The sequence below is a fragment of the Heteronotia binoei genome, chromosome 10 (genome assembly GCF_032191835.1).
Source record: "Heteronotia binoei isolate CCM8104 ecotype False Entrance Well chromosome 10, APGP_CSIRO_Hbin_v1, whole genome shotgun sequence".
In the NCBI taxonomy this organism is placed as follows: Eukaryota; Metazoa; Chordata; class Lepidosauria; order Squamata; family Gekkonidae; genus Heteronotia; species Heteronotia binoei.
This window is the reverse complement of record NC_083232.1, coordinates 448,039-471,523: the sequence shown is the minus strand read 5'-3', so window position 1 is coordinate 471,523 and position 23,485 is coordinate 448,039. Positions and strand designations below refer to the sequence as shown.

General features: G+C 65.3%; 2 protein-coding genes across 4 annotated transcripts in view; both read left to right on the top strand.

The window, feature by feature from the left end:
* Positions 1 to 23,485, top strand: part of LOC132578050 (arf-GAP with GTPase, ANK repeat and PH domain-containing protein 3-like) — a 403,463-nt gene that overhangs the window by 239,811 nt on the left and 140,167 nt on the right. The gene's annotated exons all lie outside the window — the stretch shown is intronic.
* Positions 7,354 to 20,820, top strand: SLC4A2 (solute carrier family 4 member 2). The gene is given in 22 exon segments (XM_060247905.1): positions 7,354 to 7,425; positions 10,609 to 10,795; positions 10,898 to 11,193; positions 11,195 to 11,328; positions 11,515 to 11,741; positions 12,155 to 12,294; positions 12,694 to 12,874; positions 13,101 to 13,236; positions 13,763 to 13,940; positions 14,196 to 14,310; positions 14,408 to 14,592; positions 14,678 to 14,903; positions 15,258 to 15,473; positions 16,295 to 16,443; positions 16,933 to 17,127; positions 17,547 to 17,777; positions 18,261 to 18,350; positions 18,568 to 18,734; positions 18,920 to 19,173; positions 19,401 to 19,570; positions 20,063 to 20,236; positions 20,420 to 20,820. Coding segments are annotated over 22 exon segments (3,804 nt in total). The 3' UTR covers positions 20,501 to 20,820.

Sequence of the window (23,485 nt, the reverse complement as noted above, 5' to 3'; positions counted from 1 at the left end):
CCACATGTTTTTTGAGGGGGAGGGAATTAAAAAATTACGCCCCCTTATGGGCCATTCTATCTTGTGGTCCCATAGAATACAATGGACTCCATACCCAATTTGGTGCCCCTCCCCCCGTTGGTGCCCGGGGCAAGCGCCCCCCTCTGCCCCCCCCCCCCATGCAGCCCTGCCTGGTGCTATCAGAGCCCAGGACCTCTGGAACCAGCCGAAGGGCCGCTGACCTCCTCGCGGGCTGTGGAGAGGGAGCACCATGGCGGGTGGGGCCTCACCTGCCTCCCCCTCTCTGGGGCTGGGCGCTCCTGCTGGGGGGGGCATCATGAAGCAGGCTGGCTCTCCCCCCCAGCCAGGATCCTAGGCCTGGGGGTCACCGCTTGCAGCTGGGGGGAGGGGCTGATGCTGGGAGATGAGAGAACTTGCCAGGCTCCCCCCCCTCCAGACAAGCCTCCCACCCCCCAGCTTCTTGGATATCCAGGCCTGCCTTGGGACTCCCCCCTCCCTCCTGGCCTGGAGCGCCAGGAATGTTCTTGCAGCACTCCCTCCCTCCCTCCCTCCCCCGGGGCTGGCACCTCTGCCAAGGGGCGGGCCGTCAGCCTGGTGTGGATGGCACAGGAGGGGTTGTGTCCCACCCTGGAAGGGGACTCTGCCTTCTCTTTCTCTCCCCCCCTTCTCTGGGGAGGGCTTCTGGAGCCCCTGGGGGGCTGTTGGGGTCATGGGCATGGGGTATTTGGCCTCCTGTCCTTCCCCAGGCATCGTGTGGCTTCAGGAGGGCCCCAGAAAAGGCAGGGGGTGCCCAGAGATGCCCACCCGGCTCCACCCTCTCCCTAAAGACAGCCAGCCTGTTCTGAACCGCGGAACCCCTTCTTTGTGTTTGGGGGGGGGAGATGCAGGTTGCTTGCGGTGGGACAGGCGGCAGGCACTTCCCCCCCTCCCCAGGGGTCTGTCCCACCTCTCTCTGGAGGGCGGCGTGTCTCTCTCTAGTGGGCTGGTGGAGTGGGGCACAGGGGGTGTTTGGGGTTTGGAAGTTCTCTCGTTTTATTTAATGTCACAATCACCCCTAGCAATCAATAATCCCACAAGGCAACAGAACTCCCAACTGAAACCCAGCTTCCCTCGGATGGATCCCTGGGGCTGAAATCTAAGAGGAGGTGGAAATAGCAAAGACTCGCCTGGCGCTGGTGATGGGCGCGCGAGAGCCTGAAGGCAGCGCTGGGAAGAAGGCAGCCAGGAGCGCCAAGGCCTGTCTGGTCTGCCGCCGCCGCCCTGGAGCGCCTCTCACGCGCCGTGTCCCCAAAGGTCTCCCCAGGCCCCTGCGGTGGGTCCCCGCCGCCTCCCTGCTCCCCTCTCCTCCTCTCTGGCTGGCGAGCGGGGCGGCTGGTCGCTTGCCCGGGGGGAGTGCCTGCGGGCTAAGTGGCACTTGCCGGGCTCTTGGCGCTCCCGGCGGGGCTGGTTTGCAGCCAGCGGCCTGTCTGGGGCGGGCGGCGGGGTTTGCAGACCAAAGGCCCGGCCGCCGCCCTCCCCTCCCTCCCTCCCTCCCTCCCTCTCTCGGCGCAGGTGCCTATAAAGGGGCGGGCGGCGGCGACAGGCGCGCAGGCAGGCAGAGGCCACGAGGCGTCCGGAGCGCCACTTCTGGCGGGACTCCCGGAGTCGAGGAGGCCGCCCCGGGGTGAGTGAGGGAGGGGATGCCGGGCTGGGCGGTGCGGGGGGGGGAAGGGGGCCTGGCCTGCGCGCCGGAGCAGCCTGCCTGCCCGGACCTGACCGGCAAGAAGGGGCAGCTTCCAGCACTTGGGCCCGGTGAGATGCCTGGCGGCGGGCCTGGGGCCTGGGAGAAGAAGAAGAAGAGCCTCCCCCGTCCCCGCCGGCTGCTGCCTGTTCAGTGGCTCCCTCGGGCTCTGCAGAGGCGCGGGGGGCGGTGGCCTCAGAGGTGGTGGCGCCCAGTCCCTCGAGCCCCCCTCCCCTCCCCGACCCCCTGGGCTGGGGGCTCCACCCGCTCCTGTGCGGGACACTGCGGCGGAAGGAAGGCCCGGGCCTGAGCCGGAGCTCCCGAGCCGAGGCGAGCCCAAGCTGCCCACCCTGCCGGCGCCTCTCGGGCCTCCGGGCCTAGCAGCAGCGCACAGGCTGGGACGGGGCGGAGGAGAAGGAGCCTCTAGCGGCGCCTGGCCGGGCCGGAGGGAGGGGGGGGGCGGGGGTCCTGCGTTTTCTTCCGAAGCCCCCATCCGGGTGGGCGGTGGGGGGGCGGCTTCGGGGAGGCTTCTGCCGGGTGGTGTGGCTGGCTGGCTGCGGCTTCCCAGCGGAGCTCCGCTGCTCGCTCCGCCTGCCCGCCTGGGCCCACGTGCCGCCTCGCTCGGGTCATTATCGGTGATTCATCCTCAGGATGCTTAGGCGGCGGGGGAGCTGTTTTGAACGGCCAGCGGGCTGGGTGGGGCTAGTCCGGCTGCCCTGGCTGGCTTCCTTTGGAGAAGCGCCGAGGCCTTCACCCCGGGGGGGCTGGGGGGGAGGCATGCCCAACTTTGGGAAGGAGACTGGGTCCTGGGGGCTGCTTGAGGTCTGATCAGTTGCCTGCCTGCTGGTCCCCCCCCCCCCCCGCTCTGCCGCAGGGTCAGGTCCTCGCTGGTGGCGGCCCCGCCGAGCCGCTGACGTCGGAGCTGGGCGCGCGCTGCTGCCCTTGGCCGCGAGGGATCCCGCTCGTGGTGGCGCCAGGCTCCTCGGGCTGGGCTTCTGCCCTGGCGCAGACACAGTGCGGCTCGCAGGGACGCCAGGCGGAGAGGGGCCCGTGGAGAGGAGGGGGGGGTTCTGGCCAGGGTCCTCCGGGGAGGAGGGCGCCACCTGGGAGAGCCCCGCTGGGTTGGGGAGCCGCTTGGCAGGCGCGGGGGGGGGGGAGCTGGCAATGCCTGCCGGGCGGGGCGGAATGTGCTGGAAGCCTGGAGGAGGGTGCCGGATTAGGCCCTGCCGGGGCGGGGCGGCGGGGGGGATGCTGCGGATTCTTGGTCACCGCCGGGCTCTGGGCACTGCGGGCGCGGCAAAGCGAGGGGTCAGCGGTGCCCCCGGGCGGGAGCGCGGGCCGAGAGAGGGAGGGGGGTCGGGGCGGAGGGGCCCCTCTGCCTTCCTCCTTCCTGGGTGCCCGCGGCGGCTCGGAGGGGGAAGGAGCGGCCCTGCGGCGACTTGGCCCCCTAATCGCCTTAGGCGGATCAGGCGGGCCGGCCGGGGCTCGCCGCTGGAATGTGCCGTGACCCCCTCCCCCTCCCCGCCAGCACCAGCAGCCTGTCATTAAGGCGGCGGGGGGGGGGGTTGGGCTTGTCCTCTGACAAAGGACTCTTGTCTGGTGGGCGGGAGGGGCTCCCAAATGGCCCCGGCCAAGGCAGGAGGGGAGAGGCCAGGCGGGCTGGGCCGGAGCGCAGCGGCAGCCGACCGGAGGGCGCCCACTTCAGCCTGGCAAGTTCTGGGGGGTGGGGTCTGAGGGGAACCCTGGAGCGGCTGCATGGCAGAGCCCGCCCCGTCCCGCTGCCTCCCTGGGGGGCTCTCTCTGGCGTCGCCCACCTCACGGGGTTGTTGTGAGGGCAGCGTGGAGGAGGAGGGGCAGGATAAAAAAGCAATATAGCGGCGGGGGGCAGAGGGGTTGCTTTCGGCGCCTTCCGGAGAGGGGAGGGGAGGGGGGCGGGTGTGCAGAGGCAGCTCTTCCCGCGAGGGGGAGGGGCCCTTTCCCGGCCCTGCTCCGACTGCTGGCCCCTCCCCCCACCGGGCCGTGGGGTGGATTTCGAGGGGCAGCCGTTCCCCCCCAATTGTTCGGTGCTTGTAATGTGGGGGGAGGGGTCAGAGAATGGTCAGCATTGAGCCCCCGCCCCCCGTGATTCTCTGGTTTGAGCCACGGAACTGAACAGCGTTTGCATGTTTGGCGGGGCGGTCTTGGGGTATTCCTAATCTGAATAGAGGCCCCCGTGGCAGGACTGCGGCAGGGGTCTGTGGAACTGGCTTGGCTGGAAGCGCCTTCTCCTGTTCCCACCCACCTCGTGGGGAAGGCACTCAAAAGCTCCGGTGTGTGCCCAGGCCGAGGGACATCCCGTAGCCTCGGGGCTGGGGCGGGGGTTGTAGCTTTCTCTCTTCTCTGCCAGCCCTTTGCTGGGCTGGGGGGAAGCGTGCGTAGCCCCCGCCCCCCAGCCTTCCATCCCTGCACCCGTGAGAACTGGCCTGGCGCCCTTTTCTCAGCGCCGCTCTCCCTTCAGCCAGGCGCAGTTTTGGTTCCGACTCTCTAATCTCCGCCCCCCCTCCCGCCGGCTCCCCGCTTGGCTGCCTGGATTAAGTCAAGGGATCTGCTTATTCATGGGGGGGGGGAGGTTGGGTGCAGAACACCTGCCCCCCCCCCCAACCGCGGCTGACTGTCTCTTTCCTCCCTCCCGGTCCTGTAGGCAGGGAGAGCTTGTGGGGCTGAAGGACACCCTCTGCCCGGTCCAGGGCTCGGGAATTGCTGCTTCCCTTCACCTGCTGGGGCTGCCTGGCCTTTGCCCCCCCCCAGAGGTGCTGCCCTCTGCTTGCCCTGAGGAGGTCTGGCCTTCAATCCCCCCCCCCCCAGGGAAAGCGGCTTCGTGGCCCGCTGCTGTGCCAGGTGACTCCCCCCCCCCACTCACACAGCGGTCTCTCTGGCCGGGCTTCCTCTCCTCTTCTGCACCGGGCGGGGGGGGGGCAGATGGGGCTGCTGGGGGAGTTGCAGTCCAGCGCTCTGCCGCTAGAGGGCCCCCTCGTCCTTCCTGTTCCTGCCCCACGGCCAGCCCCCCACCTCCCTCCCACCCCCGCTCCAGCCGGGCCTGCAGGGGGCTGCTGATGCTGGAGGCGAGCACCCAGGCCCCTGGGGGGGCGGGGCGGTGGAAGGCGAGCGGCGGGAGGCCCCCCATGGCTTGAGGGTAGGCAGGCTGCAGAGCCAAGGCGGCGGCGGCGACGTGGGGGGGGCGCTGCTGTCCCGGCGCTGGAGCTCCCTGTAGTCTGGGCAGAGGTGCTCTGGCGCCGCTCCCGCCGGCCCCCCTGGAGAGCCGCCCTTGCACACCTCCGCAGGCTGGCCCTTGCCAAGACCAGAGGGGGCGGTGGGGCTGCCGGGGGTCCCGCCAGGCTGTGCCGCCCCTCCTCCTCCTGATGGGAACTTGGCTCCCGGCCCCTCTGACCAGGGAGTCCGGGCCGTCCTTTGCGCTCCCCTCTGCCTGTCTGCGGCCGCCCGGTCGAGCCTCTGGGCAGCGCTGCGGGCAGGAGGAGCGGCCAGGGCAGGCGGCGGGTGGCAGGTGCCTCGAGGGTGCGGGCCCGGCGGGGTGGGAGGAGGCCCTATGGCTGCGTGCGGGGCCGGCAGAGCAGGAGACACCCGTCGGGGCTCCGGGGCCGGCATGCGGGGGAGGGGGCGGGAGCGGGCAGGCGGGACGGCGAAGGGGCGGCTGGAATGCGGCGCGTCTGGCTGGAGCGCCCTGCTGCTAGGCCCTGGGCCGGAGACCGGCCGCGGGGCTGGGCTGGAGGCGGAAGGCACCCCCTCCTCCGGGGCGGGCCGGCGGTGGGGGGGGGGGGTGGAGCCAGGGAGGTCGGGGGCTGCTGGACCCGGAGGAGGCCTCTCTTGGGGGGGGGGAGGGAGAGGCGCCAGGCCAGGATTTGCAGAGCGCGGCAGGGCCCGCCGGTAGCCTGGCACGCCTCTTTCTCCCCCACCCCCGCCAGGCGCCCCGGCCGGCGGCTGCTGAGAGCGGCAGCTGAACGCCTTTCTCCGGGTGGGGTGGGAGGCTGTCGGAGGGGGGCGCAGGTGGGTTCTGCCCCCCCCCCGGCTGAGGCGGAGGGAGGGAGGGGCCTGCCAGGACACCGCTGAGGGGAGGGGGGGCGTCGGCCGGGTCAGTGCCTCCTCCTCCTCCTCCCGGGGGGGGGGGGGGCAAGAGGTAACCCAGAGAAGATGATCTGCAAGCAAAATTAGCTTCTCTGCCCCAAACACCAATAGCTGCCCTGGGTGGGAAAGATTCCTCTGCACCGCCGGTCTTTGGCCACGATTCTTGTGAGCTCTGCAAGCATGCGCAGTTGCATCAAAGGACCCTGCCTGCTGTTTCGGGGCAAGGACTTGTACACACTTGACTTGTCCTTTTTGTTACTAGGGGGCAGCTTCTCTTTCCTCCTCCTTCCCATCCAGCACCACCAGGGGCGGGGTGTGTGTGTGTGTGTGTGTGATTCGACTAGCAGGGCCTCCTCCGCACCTGCCCCGGGAAAGACTTGGCGCACTGCACTCCCCTGCGGCGAAGGTGGGAGGGGCTGCCCGGACTTGGATAGAGCCCCCCCTCATCTCTTTCCTGGCCGCCCCTTGACCTCTCAGGCAGGGGGCCTCTGGCTCTCCCGGAGAGGAGTCCGAGGGGGAGGGCGGGGTGGGGGAGCGCGTGAGCTGGGCTGGGGCGGATGAGCCAGCCTGCCTTGTGAGCGACAGTCACGGCCCGGCTTCCTCTTGGCCCGCCTCCATAAAGGCCGGGGGGCCTCCGGGCCGGGCCGGCAGCCGCGGGGCGAGGTGAGGCGGGCGGGCGGGCGGGCGAGGGATCTTTCCGGTCAAGACCCCCTCCGTCGGGGCTCCTGCGGCTCCCGGCGCCGGCTGGCCGTGCGGCGCGGCCAAAAGCAACGCTGCCTCGCCCGGAGCGCCGCTGGGCGCCGCTTGAGCGCTGGCTGGTCGCGGGCGGGGGAGCTCGGCGGGCCAGCAGGAGGGAGGATCGCAAAGGCCTCGGCCTCTTCCCCTCCTCCTCCCCCCGACGCCGGCGGCCAGGCGGGGTGTCTCAGCTGGAACCTGCACTCTCTTCTCAGAGGCGCCGCTGTGGTCCATCCCGCCCCCCCCCCCGGCTATCCTCAGCCCTGACTCTTTCCGCCCCCCCCCCCCAGCTCGGAGAGACAACCCCGGCGGGAAAGGACCCCTTCCTGGAGGGGGCGAGCAGGCAGCCCTCCCCCGCCCGCAGGTTCTTCCCGGGCTGCGTCTCCGGCACCCGAAGGTGGGGGAGGCGCTTTACCTGGGGAAGTGGGGGTCGGGTGGGGGGCAGAGCCAGGAAAGCCCCCCCCCAGCCGACCACTTGCTGCGCTGGGGGTGGAGAGGATGCGGGGCCCGGCGGGCAGCCCGCGATTGCCCGGGGAGGGCAGGGAGGGAGCGCCCACCCCGACGAGGCTGGGGGGAAGAGGAGGCCCGGCGGCCAGCGGTCCCAGCCCGGCACTTTTCGCCTGCCCCGCAACCGCCCCCCCCCACGCGCGGTTACTGACCGGCTGCCACCCTCTACCTGCAGGTTATGGTGTCCCCCCCGCCGCACCCTCTGAGGCCCAGCGAGAAGGAGAACGGCTGAGGAGGGGCCAGGCGGGCGCGGCACCCCCCAGCCAGCCACCATGAGCCGCCCCCCCCAGGGCGCCCCCGCCCCGCCGCTCCAGCAGGAGGTCTCCGCCGCCGCCTTCCCCGGGGTGAGTAGGGGGAAGAGGGGCTGGGCTGGGCTGGGAGCCTGCGCCCCCGCTCTTCCTCCAGAGCGCTGCCTTTGCGGGGTGGGGGAGCGGGGGCATTGGGGGAGCACACTCTTTTCCTCTGGGGGGCCGAGGAGAGGCTGCTCCCTGTCCTGGCAGGGGTAGCGGGTGTTGGGCTGCCTCCGCCGGTGGGGGCCCCTCTAGTCGACATGGCTCCAGAGTACTCGTGGGGTAAAAGGACAAGTCTTCTTCTGGGTCAAAAAATGGCTGATTAGAGAGTGAATATAAATGGGCAATTCAATGGGAGGACGGTAAGCAGTGGGGTGCCGCAGGGCTCAGTACTGGGTCCCATGCTCTAACCTGTTCATTAATGATCTGGAGTTGGGAGTGAGCAAGTGAAGTGGCCAAATTTGCAGATGACACTCAATTGTTCAGGGTGTTGAGAACCAGAGAGGATTGTGAGGCGCTCCAAAGGGATCTGTTGAGGCTGGGTGAGTGGGCGACAACGTGGCAGATGAGGTTCAACGTGGCCAAGTGCAAAGTAATGCACGTTGGGGCCAAAAATCTTAATCTTGATGGGGTGTGAACTGGCTGAGACTGACCAAGAGAGAGATCTTGGGGTTGTGGTAGAGAACTCACTGAAAATGTGGAGACAGTGTGCGATTGCAATAAAGAAGGCCAACGCCATGCTGGGAATTATTAGGAAGGGAATTGAAAACAAATCAGCCAGTATCATAATGCCCCTGTATAAATCAATGGTGCGGCCTCATTTGGAATACTGTGTACAATTCTGGTCACCGCTCCTCAAAAAGGATATTACAGCATTGGGAAAAGTGCAGAAAAGGGCAACTAGAATGATTAAAGGGTCGGAACACTTTCCCTATGAAGAAAGGTTAAAACGCTTCGGCTCTTTAGCTTGGAGAAACGTTGACTGCGGGGTGACATGATAGACGTTTACAAGATTATGCATGGGATACAATACCAGAATGCGTTGGTACTCTATGAAATTGCTGAGCAGTCAGATTAGAATGGATAAAAGGATGATTCACCTAAAGGATGATTAATGTGGAATTCACCGCCACAGGAGGTGGTGGTGGCTACAAGCATAGCCAGCTTGAAGAGGGGATTGGATAAGCATCTGGAGCAGAGGTCCATCAGTGGCTATTAGCCACAGCTTATCGTTGGAACTCTCTGGGGCGGTGATGCTCTGTCTTCTTGGTGCTTGGGGGGGCACAGTGGGAGGACTTCTAGTGTCCTGGCCCCACTGATGGGCCTCCTGATGGCACCTGGTTTTTTGGCCACTGTGTGACACAGATTGTTGGACTGAAGGGGCCATTGGCCTGATCCAGCATGGCTTCTCTTCTGTTCTTATGCCCCCAGGGACCTCTCCTTCATGGAGCCCCCTTTCCAAAGCCACCCGTCGCTGTGGACCCCGGGGGTGCCTTCGGGCATTCGCCGGGGCTGACTCACTCGCTGAGTAAATCTTTGGTCCCCCTGAATCCGCTTCCTTGAGGGCTCTCAGATCCTGGGATTTCGGGAGAGGGAGGGGAAACCTCTCTCTGCCCACTGTCTCCCCCCCCCCACCCCTGCAACTTGACCAGCCTCTATGGTGCTCCTCCCAAGTCATTGCTTGGCTAAAGGGAAGATATTGGATTTATATCCCATCCTCCACTCCAAATCTCAGAGTCTCAGAGCAGATCACAATCTCCTTTATCTTCCTCCCCCACAGCAGACTCCCTGTGAGGTGGGTGGGGCCGAGAGGACTCTCACAGCAACTGCCCTTTCAAGAACAACCTCTGCCAGAGCTCTGGCTGCCCCAAGGCCATTCCAGCAGGTGCAAGTGGAGGAGGGGGGAATCAAACCCAGTTCTCCTAGATAAGAGTCCACACACTTAACCACTACACCAAACTGGCTCCCTATTAGAGCTCTGGCTGACCCAAGGCCATTCCAGCAGCTGCAAGTGGAGGAGTGGGGAATCAAACCCGGTTCTCCCAGATAAGAGTCCTGTCCTTCACCACTACTCCAAACTGGGAGAAGTCCCAGCCTCTTCGAGCCCTCCCCCCCAAGGAAGGGGCTCCAGACCCCCTGCCCACATCTTGGCTGCCCTCCTGCCCTTTGCCCAGCTCTGCAATGGGGGTCTGCGGTGGGGGGCCCAGAGCTGCAGGCAGGAGTCAGAAGGGGCCCCGAGACCCCCTCCCGTATTTCCCACCCCCTGGGGGCCTGCCCTCCCTCCCTCCCTCGCTGGGTGCCAGGGGAGTGAAGACAAGGGCTGCGCCCCAGGTGCCCTCTGGGAGGTCGGGCGGCAGCCTCCTCCCCTCCCCGCCGCCGACTTTTCCTTGCAGGCTTGGCCCACTCAACCGCATAGAAGAAAGACGGGGGCGGGGGGGGAGCAGCAGAAGGCAGCCGGCGTCCGCGGGGGCACCTTGAAGCCCGGCCAAGGTTACTCCTCGTGGGCCTGAGCCCTCCCCTCCTGCTGCCGCCGTCTCCAGGGTTTTGGGGCTCCCCTGGCAGAGTGCGGCATGGCGGGCCTGGCCTTGGGGGGGGGGGCGGGGTTAATGATTAACCCTTGACGTGGCTCCGGCACGCCTCTTCCATGGGCTGGTCCTGCCCTCCGGGAGGGCGCTGCTAGGATCCAGGAAGGAGCCCCCCCTGCCCTGCCCGCGCCGCGCCGCCAGCATGGATTTCTTGCTTTCGGCCCAGGTAAAGGGCGGGCCGAGCGCTGGCGGGGGGTGGGGGAGCGGCAGGGGCAGAGGCCCGGGCCCCCTTCCCCCCTCTGGGCTGGCCTCACGTGCAGCCCCTCCTCCTGGAGCCAGCCAGCGGTGCCAACGAGAGGAGGGGGAGGCCTTGGCACGGCGGTGCCCTCTGGCCACCTTGAAAGGGCCGCCCTGCTTGCTGCTGCCCGGGGTGTTCGGCGGCGTCGGTCGGTGCCGGGCAGCGCAAGGGGCTCGCGGTCCGTCAATATTTGGAGAGGCGCGTTGGGCCAGGAGCCGCCCCAGCGCAGCCCCATAAAGGCCAGGCAGGAGAGGCCAGGCAGGCAGGCAGGCCAGCGAGCGAGCGAGCGGCGGTGTCGGCGGGGCTTGGGCATGGCTCAGGTGGGGCTTGCCTGGCGAGGGGCGGGGGGGGGGGGCAGGACCCTTCTCCCCCTTCCCGGCTGACGGCCGCGGCTCTCCTCCCCCCCCCCCGCAGGCGGAGCAGGAGGGGCCGGGCGCGACGTCTCCCGCGGCCTTCAGCGAGCGCCCGGCGGTGGCTGCTGAGGAGGAGACGGACCTGAGCAAGGCGCTGCGCGTGGAGCGCTTCGAGGACCTCCTGCAGAACTCGCACTCGCGCCCCGTGGAGGAGGCCGGCCGCAGCTACAGCGAGGAGGACTTCGAGTGTAGGCGCCCCGCAGGGGAGGGGAGGGGAGGGGAGGGGGCGCGGAGGGTCTCTGGCTCTGCCCGCTAAGCCCTCTGCCCCTCCCCTCCCCTCCCCCCTGCAGACCACCGCCAGTCCTCCCGCCACATCCACCACCCGCTCTCCGCTCACCTGCCCTCCGACGCCCGGCGGAAGAAGGGGAAGAAGCCCCCGCTGCAGCCCCGCGGAGGAGGAGCGCCCGGGCCGGGGGAGACTCCCCCCATCGCAGAGGCTGAGGAGGAGGAAGAGGAGGAGGAGGAGGAAGGCGAGGAGGAGGGGGAGGAGGAGGCGCCAGGCGTGCAGGTGGGCGGCGCAGGAGGGGGTGGGGCGCGGGTGGGGGCGGGGTCCAGGGGCCTCTTGTCGCTGACCCCCCTTCCCCCTCCAGTTCTTCCTACAGGAGGAGGATGCAGCCCCGGAGAGCCAGAGCCAGGGACCCTCCGCCCCACAGCCGCTCCTCGGCTCCTCCGCCCCCTCAGGGGGCTCCTCTGCGGCTGCCAGGAGGGCAAAGGGCGGCAGGTGAGCTGGGAGAGGAGGTGGGGGAGGGGGCCTCTCCAAGGAGAGCCCCCCCCCCGCAGTCCAAGAGGGGAAGGGCTTCTCCGCCAGTCCAGATGAGCGCGGGGGGGGGGAGTTCTCTCTCCGCACCTCCCCCCCTCTGACTCCCCCTCTGATGGAGCATTGGGGGGTGGGGTCTTTCTCTCGCAGCTCTCAGGGGGAGGAGCACAGCGTCCTGGAGGGGGCAGGGGCGGCCGAGGGGGGCTCTCCGGGGCGACCCCTCTGCAAGCCGCAGCCCGGCCACCGGAGCTACAACCTGAACGAGCGCAGGTGCATCGGCAGCATGACGGGGGTGGAGCAGGCCCGCTACCAGAAGGTGCCCACCGACGAGTCCGAGGCCCAGACGCTGGCCTCCGCAGACCTGGACTACATGAAGAGTGAGTGGGCCCCAGGCCAGCCCTAGACTGTCTGCCACGCCCCAGGCAAGGCTAACTTCTGCCCCCCCCTAACACCTCCGAGCCACAGGGGAGCGCCCAATTCGGCAACCCCAGAAGGCCTGCACCCTAGTTTGCCTAGAGGCATGCTTGTCTCTCCCCCCCACACCTGGATGGTGGGCAGTGAAGCTTGTTGCATGGGAGGGGGGGTGGAGCCCCCTGGGAAGGGTGGGGCAAGCAGGCCTAGCGGTGTGGGCAACTGTGGCCTTTCAAGGGGGGAAGCATGGCAGCCTGTGCCCACCTCCCCACAGCAAGGGCAGCCCACCTAGAGGGGTGTGGAGCTTTCCAAAGGGGTCTGTCAGTCCCCCCCCCCAGCCAGGCCATGCAGGCAACTCCTTTTGTGTTCCTGGCTGCAGGCCACCGCTTTGAGGACGTCCCTGGCATGCGGCGGCACCTCTTCCGCAAGAGCACCAAGGGGCAAGTGGTACACCTGGGCAAGGAGCACAAGGAGCCTGCCAGCACCCGCCAGCGCAAGCAGCACCGGCAGCCCCACGAGGCAAGTGGGGGGTGGAGTGAGGCCTCCTGGCTGCTGAGGAGGGGAGGCTGCGGGGGGGGGGGGGGGGCATTTCAACCAGACTTCCCAGCAGAGGGGACAGGATACGGCGGAGTGGGAGGAGCCGGCTTCTGCCCAGCCCCCTCAGGTATAGCCGCCCCCCTTTTTTCTTGGGGGTGGGGGATAGGTCAACGTCGGGGGTGTGAGGATTGGTCTGCTCTCAAGAAGCAGTGTGGCTGAGGGCCAGATCTGGAGGAGAGCCAAGGACTGGCCTTCCAGGTTGTGCTGGCGAGGCCCCCCCCCTCCCCACAGCAGGTTACTTGAGCAGGAGGGCAGTGGTGGGGGGAGGGGCCTTTCTACTCACGGTGGGGTCTGAGCGGGCGGCTGCTGCTCTCGGCCCAGGTCTTTGTGGAGCTGAACGAGCTGATTGTGGACAAGAACCAGGAGATGCAGTGGAAAGAGACGGCCCGCTGGATCAAGTTTGAAGAGGATGTGGAGGAGGAGACGGACCGCTGGGGCAAGCCACACGTGGCCTCCCTCTCCTTCCGCAGCCTGCTGGAGCTGCGCAGAACCCTCTCGCATGGTGAGAGGGGGGCCCCTGGAAGGGGGGGCAGCAGGAGGCCAAGGGGCGGGCCTCCTCCTCACTGCCCCAAAGAGCCACTTTGGTGTTGGGGCTAAGGGTGGGAGAGCCAGCTTTGAGTCCCCCCTCCTGCAGGTGCAGCCACAGTTCTCCAGAGCCCTGTTAGCCCCACCGACCTCGCAGGGAGGGGAAGGCAAGGGCCAGGCAGAAATCCCATTTCCTCCCCCAGGAGCCGTCCTTCTCGACCTGGACCAGAAGACGCTGCCAGGGGTGGCCCACCAGGTGGTGGAACAGATGATCATCTCCGACCAGATCCGGGCCGAGGACCGGGCCAACGTGCTGCGTGCTCTGCTCCTCAAGCACAGGTGAGGGTGTTGGGAAACAGGGCTGGAGCCAGAGGTGTGCAGTGGCAACAAATGGAGCCGAGGCTTCAGCTTAGCAAAAGAATAAAACTTTCTAGAAACACATCAGGAAAAGCTACTTGGGCTAAAAAGGAAATACAGCTCCGCTTACCAGCTTGTCTGTCTACGTCTGACCTCTACATGGCTACAGTTTACAACTCTTTGTCTAGCTAGTTCTCCTTCCCAGAAAACGCCAAGACAGGAAATAACACAATAACACAGTTTGCATACAAGATCAAAGCCTTTCACACCTAAGGTGCTGTCTGACCAATGCAATGGTCACATATTTCCGGGCTTAGAAGAGCCAGTCCCTAACTGGGTTTAAGCTGCATCATTTCCTCTTTCAGGTAAACAAACAGTTAACTCTGTAATGTCTGAAATGTGCACAGCCTGCTTTCCAACAGAGAGACCCCTGGGGGGGCGAGGCCTCCTAAGTGGTGGGGCACCAGGAGGGAGCCTCCCAACAGAAGATGCCAACCTTCCCTTGCAGCCACCCCTCGGACGAGAAGGAGTTCTCCTTCCCCCGCAACATCTCGGCCGGCTCCCTGGGCTCGCTGCTGGGCCATCACCACAGTGCCAACCACATGGGGGAGGGCCCGGAAGTCACCGACCCCCTCATTGGAGGGCACGCTGGGGAGCACGAGACCCGGGTGGACATCGACAGAGAGGTGAGGCCCCCTCAGCTGGCAGCCAGGAGAGAGGGAGCAGGCAGGCTTCAGGAAGGGGCCGCCTGGCGGGCCGTGGGAGCGGGGAGAGGTGGCCCCCCCTAAGCAGCAGAGGAGCATGTGCCACCTGGAGCCAGGGGTGTGGCTGAGGGGACTGTGCCAGGTGATGGGGGGTGTCAGGGGAGGAGATTCCCTGCCAAGAGATCGCCTGCCTGCCTGCTGGGCTCCTCCCCGCCACGTGGTTGTTGTTGTGTGCAGAGGGAGGTCTCGTCCCCCACGCTCCCCGGCAGCATCACCCGGTCCAAATCGAAGCACGAACTGAAGCTCTTGGAGAAGATCCCGGACAACGCAGAGGCCACGGTGGTGCTTGTGGGTAAGGGGCTGGCCGGAGGGTTTGGCCGTGGGGCAGAGGGAGGCTTGGGGGCATGGCGAGGGCAAACACGGCTCTCTCCCTCCCTCCCCCCCGGCAGGCTGTGTGGAGTTCCTGGAGCAGCCCACCATGGCCTTTGTGCGGCTGCAGGAGGCGGCCCAGCTGGACGCGGTGCTGGAGGTGCCCATCCCGGTGCGCTTCCTCTTTGTGCTCCTGGGCCCCGGCAGCACCAACATGGACTACCACGAGATCGGCCGCTCCATCTCCACCCTCATGTCGGACAAGGTAGGCGCTGCCCGGCCCCCCTCGCTGCCCCCCCCGCCCCCTCTCTCCAGCCTGCTGCCGCTGCTGCCACTGCATGTGCCCACAGCAATTCCACGAGGCAGCCTACCTGGCGGACGACCGGCATGACCTCCTCGGCGCCATCAACGAGTTCCTGGACTGCAGCGTGGTCCTGCCGCCCTCCGAGGTGCAGGGGGAGGAGCTGCTCCGGAGCGTGGCCCACTTCCAGCGCGAGATGCTGCGGCGGAGGGAGGAGCAGGAGCAGCGCTTGCTTCTGGGGTCAGCTCTGGAACCGAAATCCCCCGAAGAGAAAGGTGGGCTGGGGGTGATGCGAGGGGGGGGGGGCGTAGGCTGGCCGCCATGCCTGCCCCTTCTAGCCCCCCACGGCTACCCGTCTGGCCCAGGAGCCGCATGGTCTTTGACAGACAGAGCCCCTTCCCTCAAAGGACCCCTTGCCTTTGTTGTGTGGGGAGAGGAGATGGGGGGACCTCCCCTTCCTGCCTCTGGGCTTCTTGGGAGCCCTTGGCTCTGATCCAGTGGGCCCTTCGCTTGAGCACTGCCTGAGTTCCCGGGGGCTGGAGGGCAGCGCTGCTGAGGGTTGGCGCCAATGGAGCTCTGTCCGGGGAGCTTCCGCTTGCCTCCCCCCTGACAGCCGTGTGCCTGCCCAGCCCTGCTGAAGCTGAAGGTGGTGGAGGAGGAGGAAGAGGACGACCCTCTCCGGCGCACCGGCCGGCCCTTTGGGGGTCTCATCCGGGATGTCCGGCGCCGCTACCCCAAGTACCTGAGCGACTTCCGGGACGCCCTGGACCCCCAGTGCTTGGCTGCCGTCATCTTCATCTACTTTGCAGCGCTCTCGCCCGCCATCACCTTTGGAGGCCTGCTGGGTAAGCGCCCACCCGGGAGGGGCACAAGGGCCCGGTTTCCGGAGAGGAGGTGACTGCCCCCTGCTCCTTCTCCAAAGAAAGCTTGGCCAAAGCAGCTGGCGGGAAAGTAAACTCCAAACCGAGCAGCACTAGAAGGTTTTGGCTCAGCTCTGCCGGGCCTCCCACCCCCAGTCCCCACGCTGCCTTTCTGTGACTTCTCTGGGTGGACCCAGGCTGGGCTAGGGAGAGGCCAGCCTTGCTGGAGGGAAGACGTTGCCCAATCAGAGGGGCCATGAAGGCCTCCTCCCCCCAGACGCTGCCTCCCAGGGCTGGCTTTCAGAAGCTTCCTGTTGTGTAGATGGAGGCGCCCTTCGTTCATTTACTCTGTCTTGCTGAAACACAGGGCGGATTATAACATTTGAAAAACAGGGCAATAGGCAATAGGCCAGTACCTGCCAATAAAGCACGATTCGATTCAATAATTAAAGAACAAAACCAAAGAGTGAAAACATCGCAGGACATCCAAGCAGCTGGATTTCATGCTTAGGGGACAGTGAGACAGACAGCAGCATAAGTCCACCCAGTGAGCCCTGCAGGAGGAAGGGGGAGGGTGCTGTGCTGGGCCAGAACAGGTGCAGACTCCCCCCACCCCCAAGAACTGGCTCAAGGCCCCAGCCTGGGTACCCTGAGGGGGGTTCCCTGGATATGGGGCAGGCCCGGCCTGGGCGCCTCCTTCTCCACCGGAGTCCGACATTGTCCCCGGGTACACACTGGCAACGCAGCGAGTTCTGCGCCCGCCTGCCACGCCCATGCTTTCCCTCTCTTGTGCCCCCGCAATGCAGGCGAGAAGACTCAGGGGCTGATCGGGGTCTCCGAGCTGATCGTCTCCACCTCTGTGCAGGGGGTGGCCTTCTGCTTGCTGGGGGCTCAGCCCCTCCTCATCATTGGCTTCTCGGGGCCCCTCCTGGTGTTTGAGGAGGCCTTTTTCACAGTGAGTTTTTCCTTGGGGGGGTGCTGCTGCTCTCTGAGGGTTATCGCTGTGGGTGGGTGGGTTTCCAAGGGCCCTGGGCGGCCAGTGGAGTGGAAGGGCAGGGGGCATCTCCACCTCCTGGCTAAAGTCCACGGGAATCTCCACGTTCCCTCTCCAGCGGAGGAGCCAGCCTCCCCGGGAGCACAGCTTGGCCAGAGACCCGGGAGCAACACAAGGGGGCGCTCTTGCTGGGGGGGCTTTGCAGGCTGCCGTTCTCAGCTGCCAGAGAAGCTTTGTCTGCCTGTGCCCCCGCAGGGCCGTGGCCAGTGAAGAGTAAGCCAAACTTAGCCAGGGGACTGACTCCAGAGAATGCAGCTTCCTGCCTTGGTCAGAACTGATGGCGCTTGGTGCATCTTGGGAGGGGAGGGTGGACTTTGACCTTGGGGCGGGGGGGGGAGGTGCCCTGGCCCTGGGAGACCCCCCCACGCTTGGCTGCCCATCTGCCCCCAGTTCTGCAGGTCCCATGAGCTGGACTACTTGGTGGGCCGCGTCTGGATCGGCTTCTGGCTGGTCCTCATTGTGCTGGTGATGGTGGCCGCCGAGGGCAGCTTCCTGGTGCGCTTCGTCTCCCGCTTCACCCAGGAGATCTTTGCCTTCCTCATCTCCCTCATCTTCATCTACGAGACCTTTTTCAAGCTGATCAAGGTGACAGACGGCGAGGGGCTGCGTGCAGGCAAGCAGGCAGTGGAGGGGAGCGTTGCACCCAAGCAGGGGGCCCAACCCTGGAACCGGGCCGTGGAGCAAGGCCCCGCCCCTCTCTCTCTGCCCGAATGGAGCAAGGCAGAGTAGCCCCATTGCCCCTGGGACCCGGGCGGATGAAAAAGGCAGCCAGGCAGTGACCTTTGCCTGCCCCTCATTTAAAGACCCCCATGAGGGGGCAGGGACAGAGTGGGGTGGCAAAACCCCCAGCACCACCACCCCACACTGGTCCGTGGAAAAATGGTCTTCCACGAAACCGGTCCTTGGTGCCGAAAGGGCTGGGAGTCACTGCACTCAAGGCCCCTTCTGCTTCCCGGGGTCAAGGCCCCCCTTGAGAGGTTCTCTTGCGCCTTTGTGTTGGGCAGATCTTCCAGGAGCACCCTCTCCATGGCTGCAACAAGGCCAACAGCACTGCGACAGGCCAGGAGGAGGACAGGCCCATGGTTGTGGGGAATGAGACGGCCAGCCGTGCCGCTGCTTCCAAAGTGACGGGGCAGCCCAACACTGCGCTGCTCTCGCTGGTCCTCATGGCCGGCACCTTCTTCATCGCCTTCTTCCTGCGCAAGTTCAAGAACAGCCGCTTCTTCCCAGGACGGGTGGGTGACCCAGGGTGCTGGGCAGATGGCCTAGAGCAGCCCCCCCCCACCACGGTGCCAGTCAAGGGTGTTCAGAGAGCTTGTGCCTAATGCGGCTTCCGATGGCCTGTGGGGAGTTCCAGAAAGCTGCTTAGGCAGCCGCTGCCCCCACAGCACAAGGAGCTTCACGTGGCAGCAAACTGTGTGGAGGTACCGACATGCCTTGAAGCAACACCAGGAGGAGCATCCCAGTAAACGGAACACCTGCCTGTGCCCTCCCACCCTCCCCGACATGGTGTGGCTGAGCACCTCCCGTGCAGCCGTTCTATGGTCATGCCCACCCTCATGCTGCGTCAGAGCTGCAAACGGTGTGTGTGGGCTGGCTGCTGTGTGATGGTGCCGCCAGGGGTCAGACCAGGCATTCCTGCAGGGGGGTGAGCTCCGCTCAACCGGGGCAGGAGGCGGCCAGCAGGGCCCTGTGGCTGAACACATCTCTCTGGGCAGGTTCGCCGGGTGATCGGTGACTTTGGGGTCCCCATTGCCATCCTCCTCATGGTGTTGGTGGACTACAGCATCGAGGACACCTACACACAGGTAGGTGGGGTGTGGGAATCACCTGGCCCCCAAGATGTGACCCCAGATCGAATTTCCCAGTGGCTCAAGGCATGGGAGGGGAGGGGAGCAAAGGACATGAAGGGAGGTGCAGCCTCCTACATTCCGCTCTTGCTTTGGGGGCGGGGGGGAGGGGGCAGCAGCCCCCCAGGCCATCAATGGCTGCCCCCAGCTGCTGCCTGTCTGGTCCCTCCTGCAGAAGCTTTCGGTGCCGCGGGGCTTCTCCGTCACAGACCCCGAGCAGCGGAGCTGGGTGATCAACCCCCTTGGGAGGGGGCGCCCCTTCCCCGTCTGGATGATGGTGGCCAGCGCCCTCCCCGCCCTCCTGGTCTTCATCCTCATCTTCATGGAGACGCAGATCACCACGTGAGTGGAGTGGCCCAAGCGGCATCCTGGCTGGCTGGGGGGGGGGGGGGGGGGTTGCCAGAATTGCCCGAGAGCTCCAGCGGATGGAGTCCGTAGGCCGACCCAGCCTGCCAAGCGGCCCCTGGAGCAACTGCATGACAGTGTGGGCAGCAGCCCCTCAGGCTCTAACCCCCCCCATCCCCCAGGCTGATCATCAGCAAGAAAGAGCGGAAGCTGCAGAAGGGCTCCGGCTTCCACCTGGACCTCCTGCTCATTGTGGCCATGGGGGGCTTCTGTGCCCTCTTTGGGCTGCCCTGGCTGGCAGCAGCCACGGTGCGCTCCGTCACCCACGCCAATGCCCTCACCGTCATGAGCAAGGCCGTGGCCCCCGGGGACAAGCCCAAGATCCAGGAGGTGAAAGAGCAGCGCGTCACCGGCCTCCTGGTGGCTCTTCTCGTGGGTAAGCCCCCAGGCCTCCCCCCCTTCACTCTGCCCACTGGGCATGGCTGGCGCTGCCTCGGGCACCACTGAACTGTCTAAGAGAGAACTGGAGGCCAGCCAGACTGCCCCACTGGAAGGGCTCACCGAGCGGGATGCAGAACCTGGAGCCCTGCTCTGCTTGGCCAGAGGGTCTTCCTCTGGGGGTGTCCCTTCAGCTGTGCTGACCAGATGCCGCCTCCACCCCAGGCCTGTCCATCGTGATTGGGGACCTGCTGCGCAAGATCCCGCTGGCTGTGCTCTTCGGGATCTTCCTCTACATGGGCGTCACCTCCCTGAACGGGATCCAGTTCTACGAGCGCCTCCACCTGCTGCTCATGCCTCCCAAGCACCACCCTGATGTGCCCTATGTCAAGAAGGTCAGGGGGAGGGGACTCTCAGGCCTGCTCTGCACAGGGGTGGGGGGAGGAGCACAGCGGACCTACCTAGAGGCACACGATCGGGAGGATGGGGTTACTCAGGACAGAAGCTTCTTGCTCAGAATCAGTCAGTCCTTGAGCATTTAGAAAGGACGGCCGTGATTTCTAGGAGACAGCATGAGTTTCTCTAGAGCAAGTCATGTCAGACTAGCTTTCTCTTTGGAGAAAGTTACTACCTTGCTGGGTCAAGGGAATGCTGTATGCCACCTTGGGGGTTGGGCAGCAATTTTCTGCAGGCCAGGATCCTGAAGGGTTTTTTTCGCCCTCTTCTGGGCATGAAGCAGGGGTCAATGGGTGTGGGTGGGTCAGTAGCTATTTGTGAATTTCCTGCACTGTGTAGGGGGCTGGACTAGATGGCCCTGGAGGTCCTTTGGGGGGGAGTCTACGGCAGCCCAGCATGCAGGCCCACAGCTGCTCCCTCTGCCGGTACAGGTGCGGACGATGAGGATGCATCTCTTCACGGGCTTACAGCTGGCCTGCCTGGCTGTGCTGTGGGCCGTCATGTCCACAGTGGCCTCCCTGGCCTTCCCCTTCATCCTCATCCTCACAGTGCCCCTTCGCATGTGCCTGCTCAGCCGCATCTTCACAGAACGGGAGATGAAATGTGTAAGTGGAGCTTGCTGGCTGGGGGGGGGGGGGGCGGAGGGGCACCAGCCACGATCAGCAGCAGGGCCAAAGCTCTGCAGGAGCCGATGGGGCAGAAGGGATGGCAAAGCAGCAGCTCCCCACCTCTCCCCCCACCCCGCTGCTGGCTAAGCACTTTCTCTCCTCCTCTTCTCTCCTGGCCAGCTGGATGCCAATGAAGCGGAGCCCATCCTGGACGAGAGAGAAGGCGTGGACGAATACAATGAGATGCCCATGCCAGTGTGAGGAGGGGGCCCGGAAGGCTCCAAGAAGAGCAGTGCTCCACCTCACCCAGCGCAGGGAGGAACAGCACCCCCCCCCCGGGAGCACCTCTGTGCCTTCTTCGGTCTGTCATCTGGGGGGGGGCAGGGCTCTTGCCACGGCTGCAGCTACAGACCTCCCCCCTCCTAGACCCCGGAGGCTGCTGGGTGGGCGGAGCGCAGCCACCCTCGGCTTCCTGGAGGGGGGGGGCTCCCGCATCTTCCAAGACGAATCAGCAGCTCCCTGCAGACTACGATTTTATTTAAGAGATTAATTTAAAACTTCAATAAACAGCTTTATTATAATCTGGTGGGTGTTCTCTGCCCCCGGGGGGTTTGCTTTTTGCGAGCTCCAGGGTGTGGCCTTGAGCAGGCCAGGAGAAGGAGGGCTTTGCCCACAAGCCAGGCCTGGGCATGCCCTCTCCTGTAGAAGCAGGGAGCTCAACGGGAGCGAATGCTTCATGGAAAGCATCCGACGCTTCCCTTCCACCAGGATGGAGTTGGTGCCAACACAACAACAGGGAGAGCTGGCAGGAGTTTCTCCATTCTCCACTTTATTGCAAACGTCCTTCTCTCCTCTTCCAGTCCCACAAGGCAGTCCTCCTTTCCGGGGGAGGGGCAGGAACAAGGGGCTCCCCTGCATGCTCAGCCCCCGCTGCCCCTGCGCCCCGGACACCGGCCCTTCTGCAGCGCTGCCTCACGCTGGGACCGGCAGCTGTCTTAGTTTCTGGCAGAGGTACCGCTTGGCTCCCTCCACACCGCTCACTCGCTCCAGGTCCATGTAGGGCAGCTGCGTTTCACAGGAGGACAGAGGCCAGCAGCGACATTCACTCCCCTGTGCTGCTGAGGGTGGGGCCACGGCCCCCAGAGTCTCCCCTCCCCCCAAGGGCTCTCAGCAGCACAAGAGGAGACACCTTCCCTTCAGGAGGGAGGGAGGGGAAGCCCCGCCTTACCTGCACCAGGTGGTAGCCCAGCAGGCGGAGGTGTCGGTCACGCATCGCTCTCGAGCCCACCAGCACAGCCGAATTCTGGCAGTAATGCCATTTGTCGTTGACGGACAGCACAATGCTGCGGGAGGAGACAGAGAAGGGAGCCGTCTGCGATAAGGGCAGCCATTATTTAACCAGGAGAGGAGAGGAGGCAGCTGAGAGCCTGGAGGAAACTGAGGCGTGAATGGCCAATTAACCCCAAGAGCTAAAGGTTCAAGGTCCCAGCAGTACCTGTGGATTTCCCTGGCCTTCTTCTCCTCCTCCATTGGGCCAGGCCTTGCTCTGGGGGAGGTGGCCAGAAGGAGTCTTCTCTCCTCTGGCAGGTCCTGCTGGGGCTCAGTACCCGAGCAGAGGGCAGCTTGAGCTGTGCAGCCAGCAGGTTCCACTGGAGAGTGACCGGGGCCTGGGCCGGATTCCTGGGAGGCCAGCAGGGGGGTGCTTCCCTCCAGCCCAAGAAGACTTCCTGTCAAGGGGCTGCTCAGCCACTGCTGCCTGGAGTGGGTCCCACTCGGTGTGGCCAAGGTGAAGGTCGGGAGGGCAGGGGCTTCCGGGGGGGCTGCAGCCGCAGAGCCCGAAAGGGAGATCTGGAGCAGAAAGTCTGCAGAGGGAGAAAGGGAGAGAGGACAAGGCCCGGCAGGAGGACAGTGGGGTGAGGAGGGACCTCCAAGCGCCCTCCCCCCATCAGAGGAAGCCATTCTAAAACCTCAGGGCATGGATGAGGCCAAAGGAGGGAGCTCCCCTGGGCAGAATCCTGCCCCAATGAAGCCGCCTGCTGGCCTCCCCCATGCCCAAGTGCCCACAGGATCCAGAGCACTGTCCTGGCAAGAGGGCTCTCACCTGCGCAGTATCCTGGGGGCACCACCGCATTCTGCCGATAGCCGCCTTCCCCCACAAGCTGCCGGAGAGCCTCTGCTACGAGGCCCTTGTAACTGAGGAAGGAAAGGGGCAGAGGGCAGTCATAAGAGCCGCCTGGGTGAGAAGCCTCCCCCCTCCCTCTGGCCATGGGGGGGCACACAGTGGGCGCAGCCTCCTGCAGGACCAGCCCCACTCCAGGACTTCCTAAGGAGCCTAAACCTCTCTGGGCCTGGGGCAGGGGAGGGTGTGAGCTCTTCCCCTTCTCTCTGACAGACGTTATTTTGTGAAAACATTTCTCGCCCCACTCAGGGCCCACAAGGTGATAAATGCAAACATTAAAAGATGAATAAAAGTATGCATAAATACATAAAAACAAATGAGCAAAAGAACCAAACAGGTCCACGGGAGGAAGAGACAGTGTGAATCTGCAAGAGAACGGCAGGCAGAACGGCTGGCAGCAGAGCAGGCCAGGTCAGAAAGGGAAAACCAGATAGATGGAGAGCTCTCTCTCTCCCGGGGTGGAGGGGGGGAGAGGAAGGGAATCCAGCAGTTGAGAAGGCCTCCCTCCCTCCTCTCTTGGGGCGCTTGCCACCCATCCAGCCTCTGGGGGTGGCAAAGCAGGGCCTCTGAAGGTGGATGGGAAGGCTGGGTTCCTGCAAGAGTGGCCAGTCCTTCCCCTCTGGACCACTTGACCTCTGCCCAGTCTTCTCTTGCAGCCTCCACTCACAGAAGGGGCCTTCTAGGGCCGAAGGCCTTGCTCCGTTCCTGCTTGTACCTGACGAAGGGAGTTTGGCCTCTCAAAAGCTCCTGCCCTGGGAAATCTGGCTGGTCTCTACGCTGCTGCTGGACTCTACCACAGCCCCACCTGGCTGCCCTCTGAAACCCTCTGCCCTAAACCACTGAGCTCTCCCTCCCTGAGAGGGCACATGACCACTCCCTCACACCTGTATTTGTGGTTGGCCTCATCCGCAGTGAGAGCGCCATCAAACATGCACACACAGTACCGGGGGTCAAGGCGAGGCCCATCATAGTCTTGGACCTCCAGGGCCACAGCCACATCCAGGAGAGAGAGGTAGCGGCGCACGATCAACCCACAGGGGCTGCCTGTGAAGAGAGAGGTGCAGGAG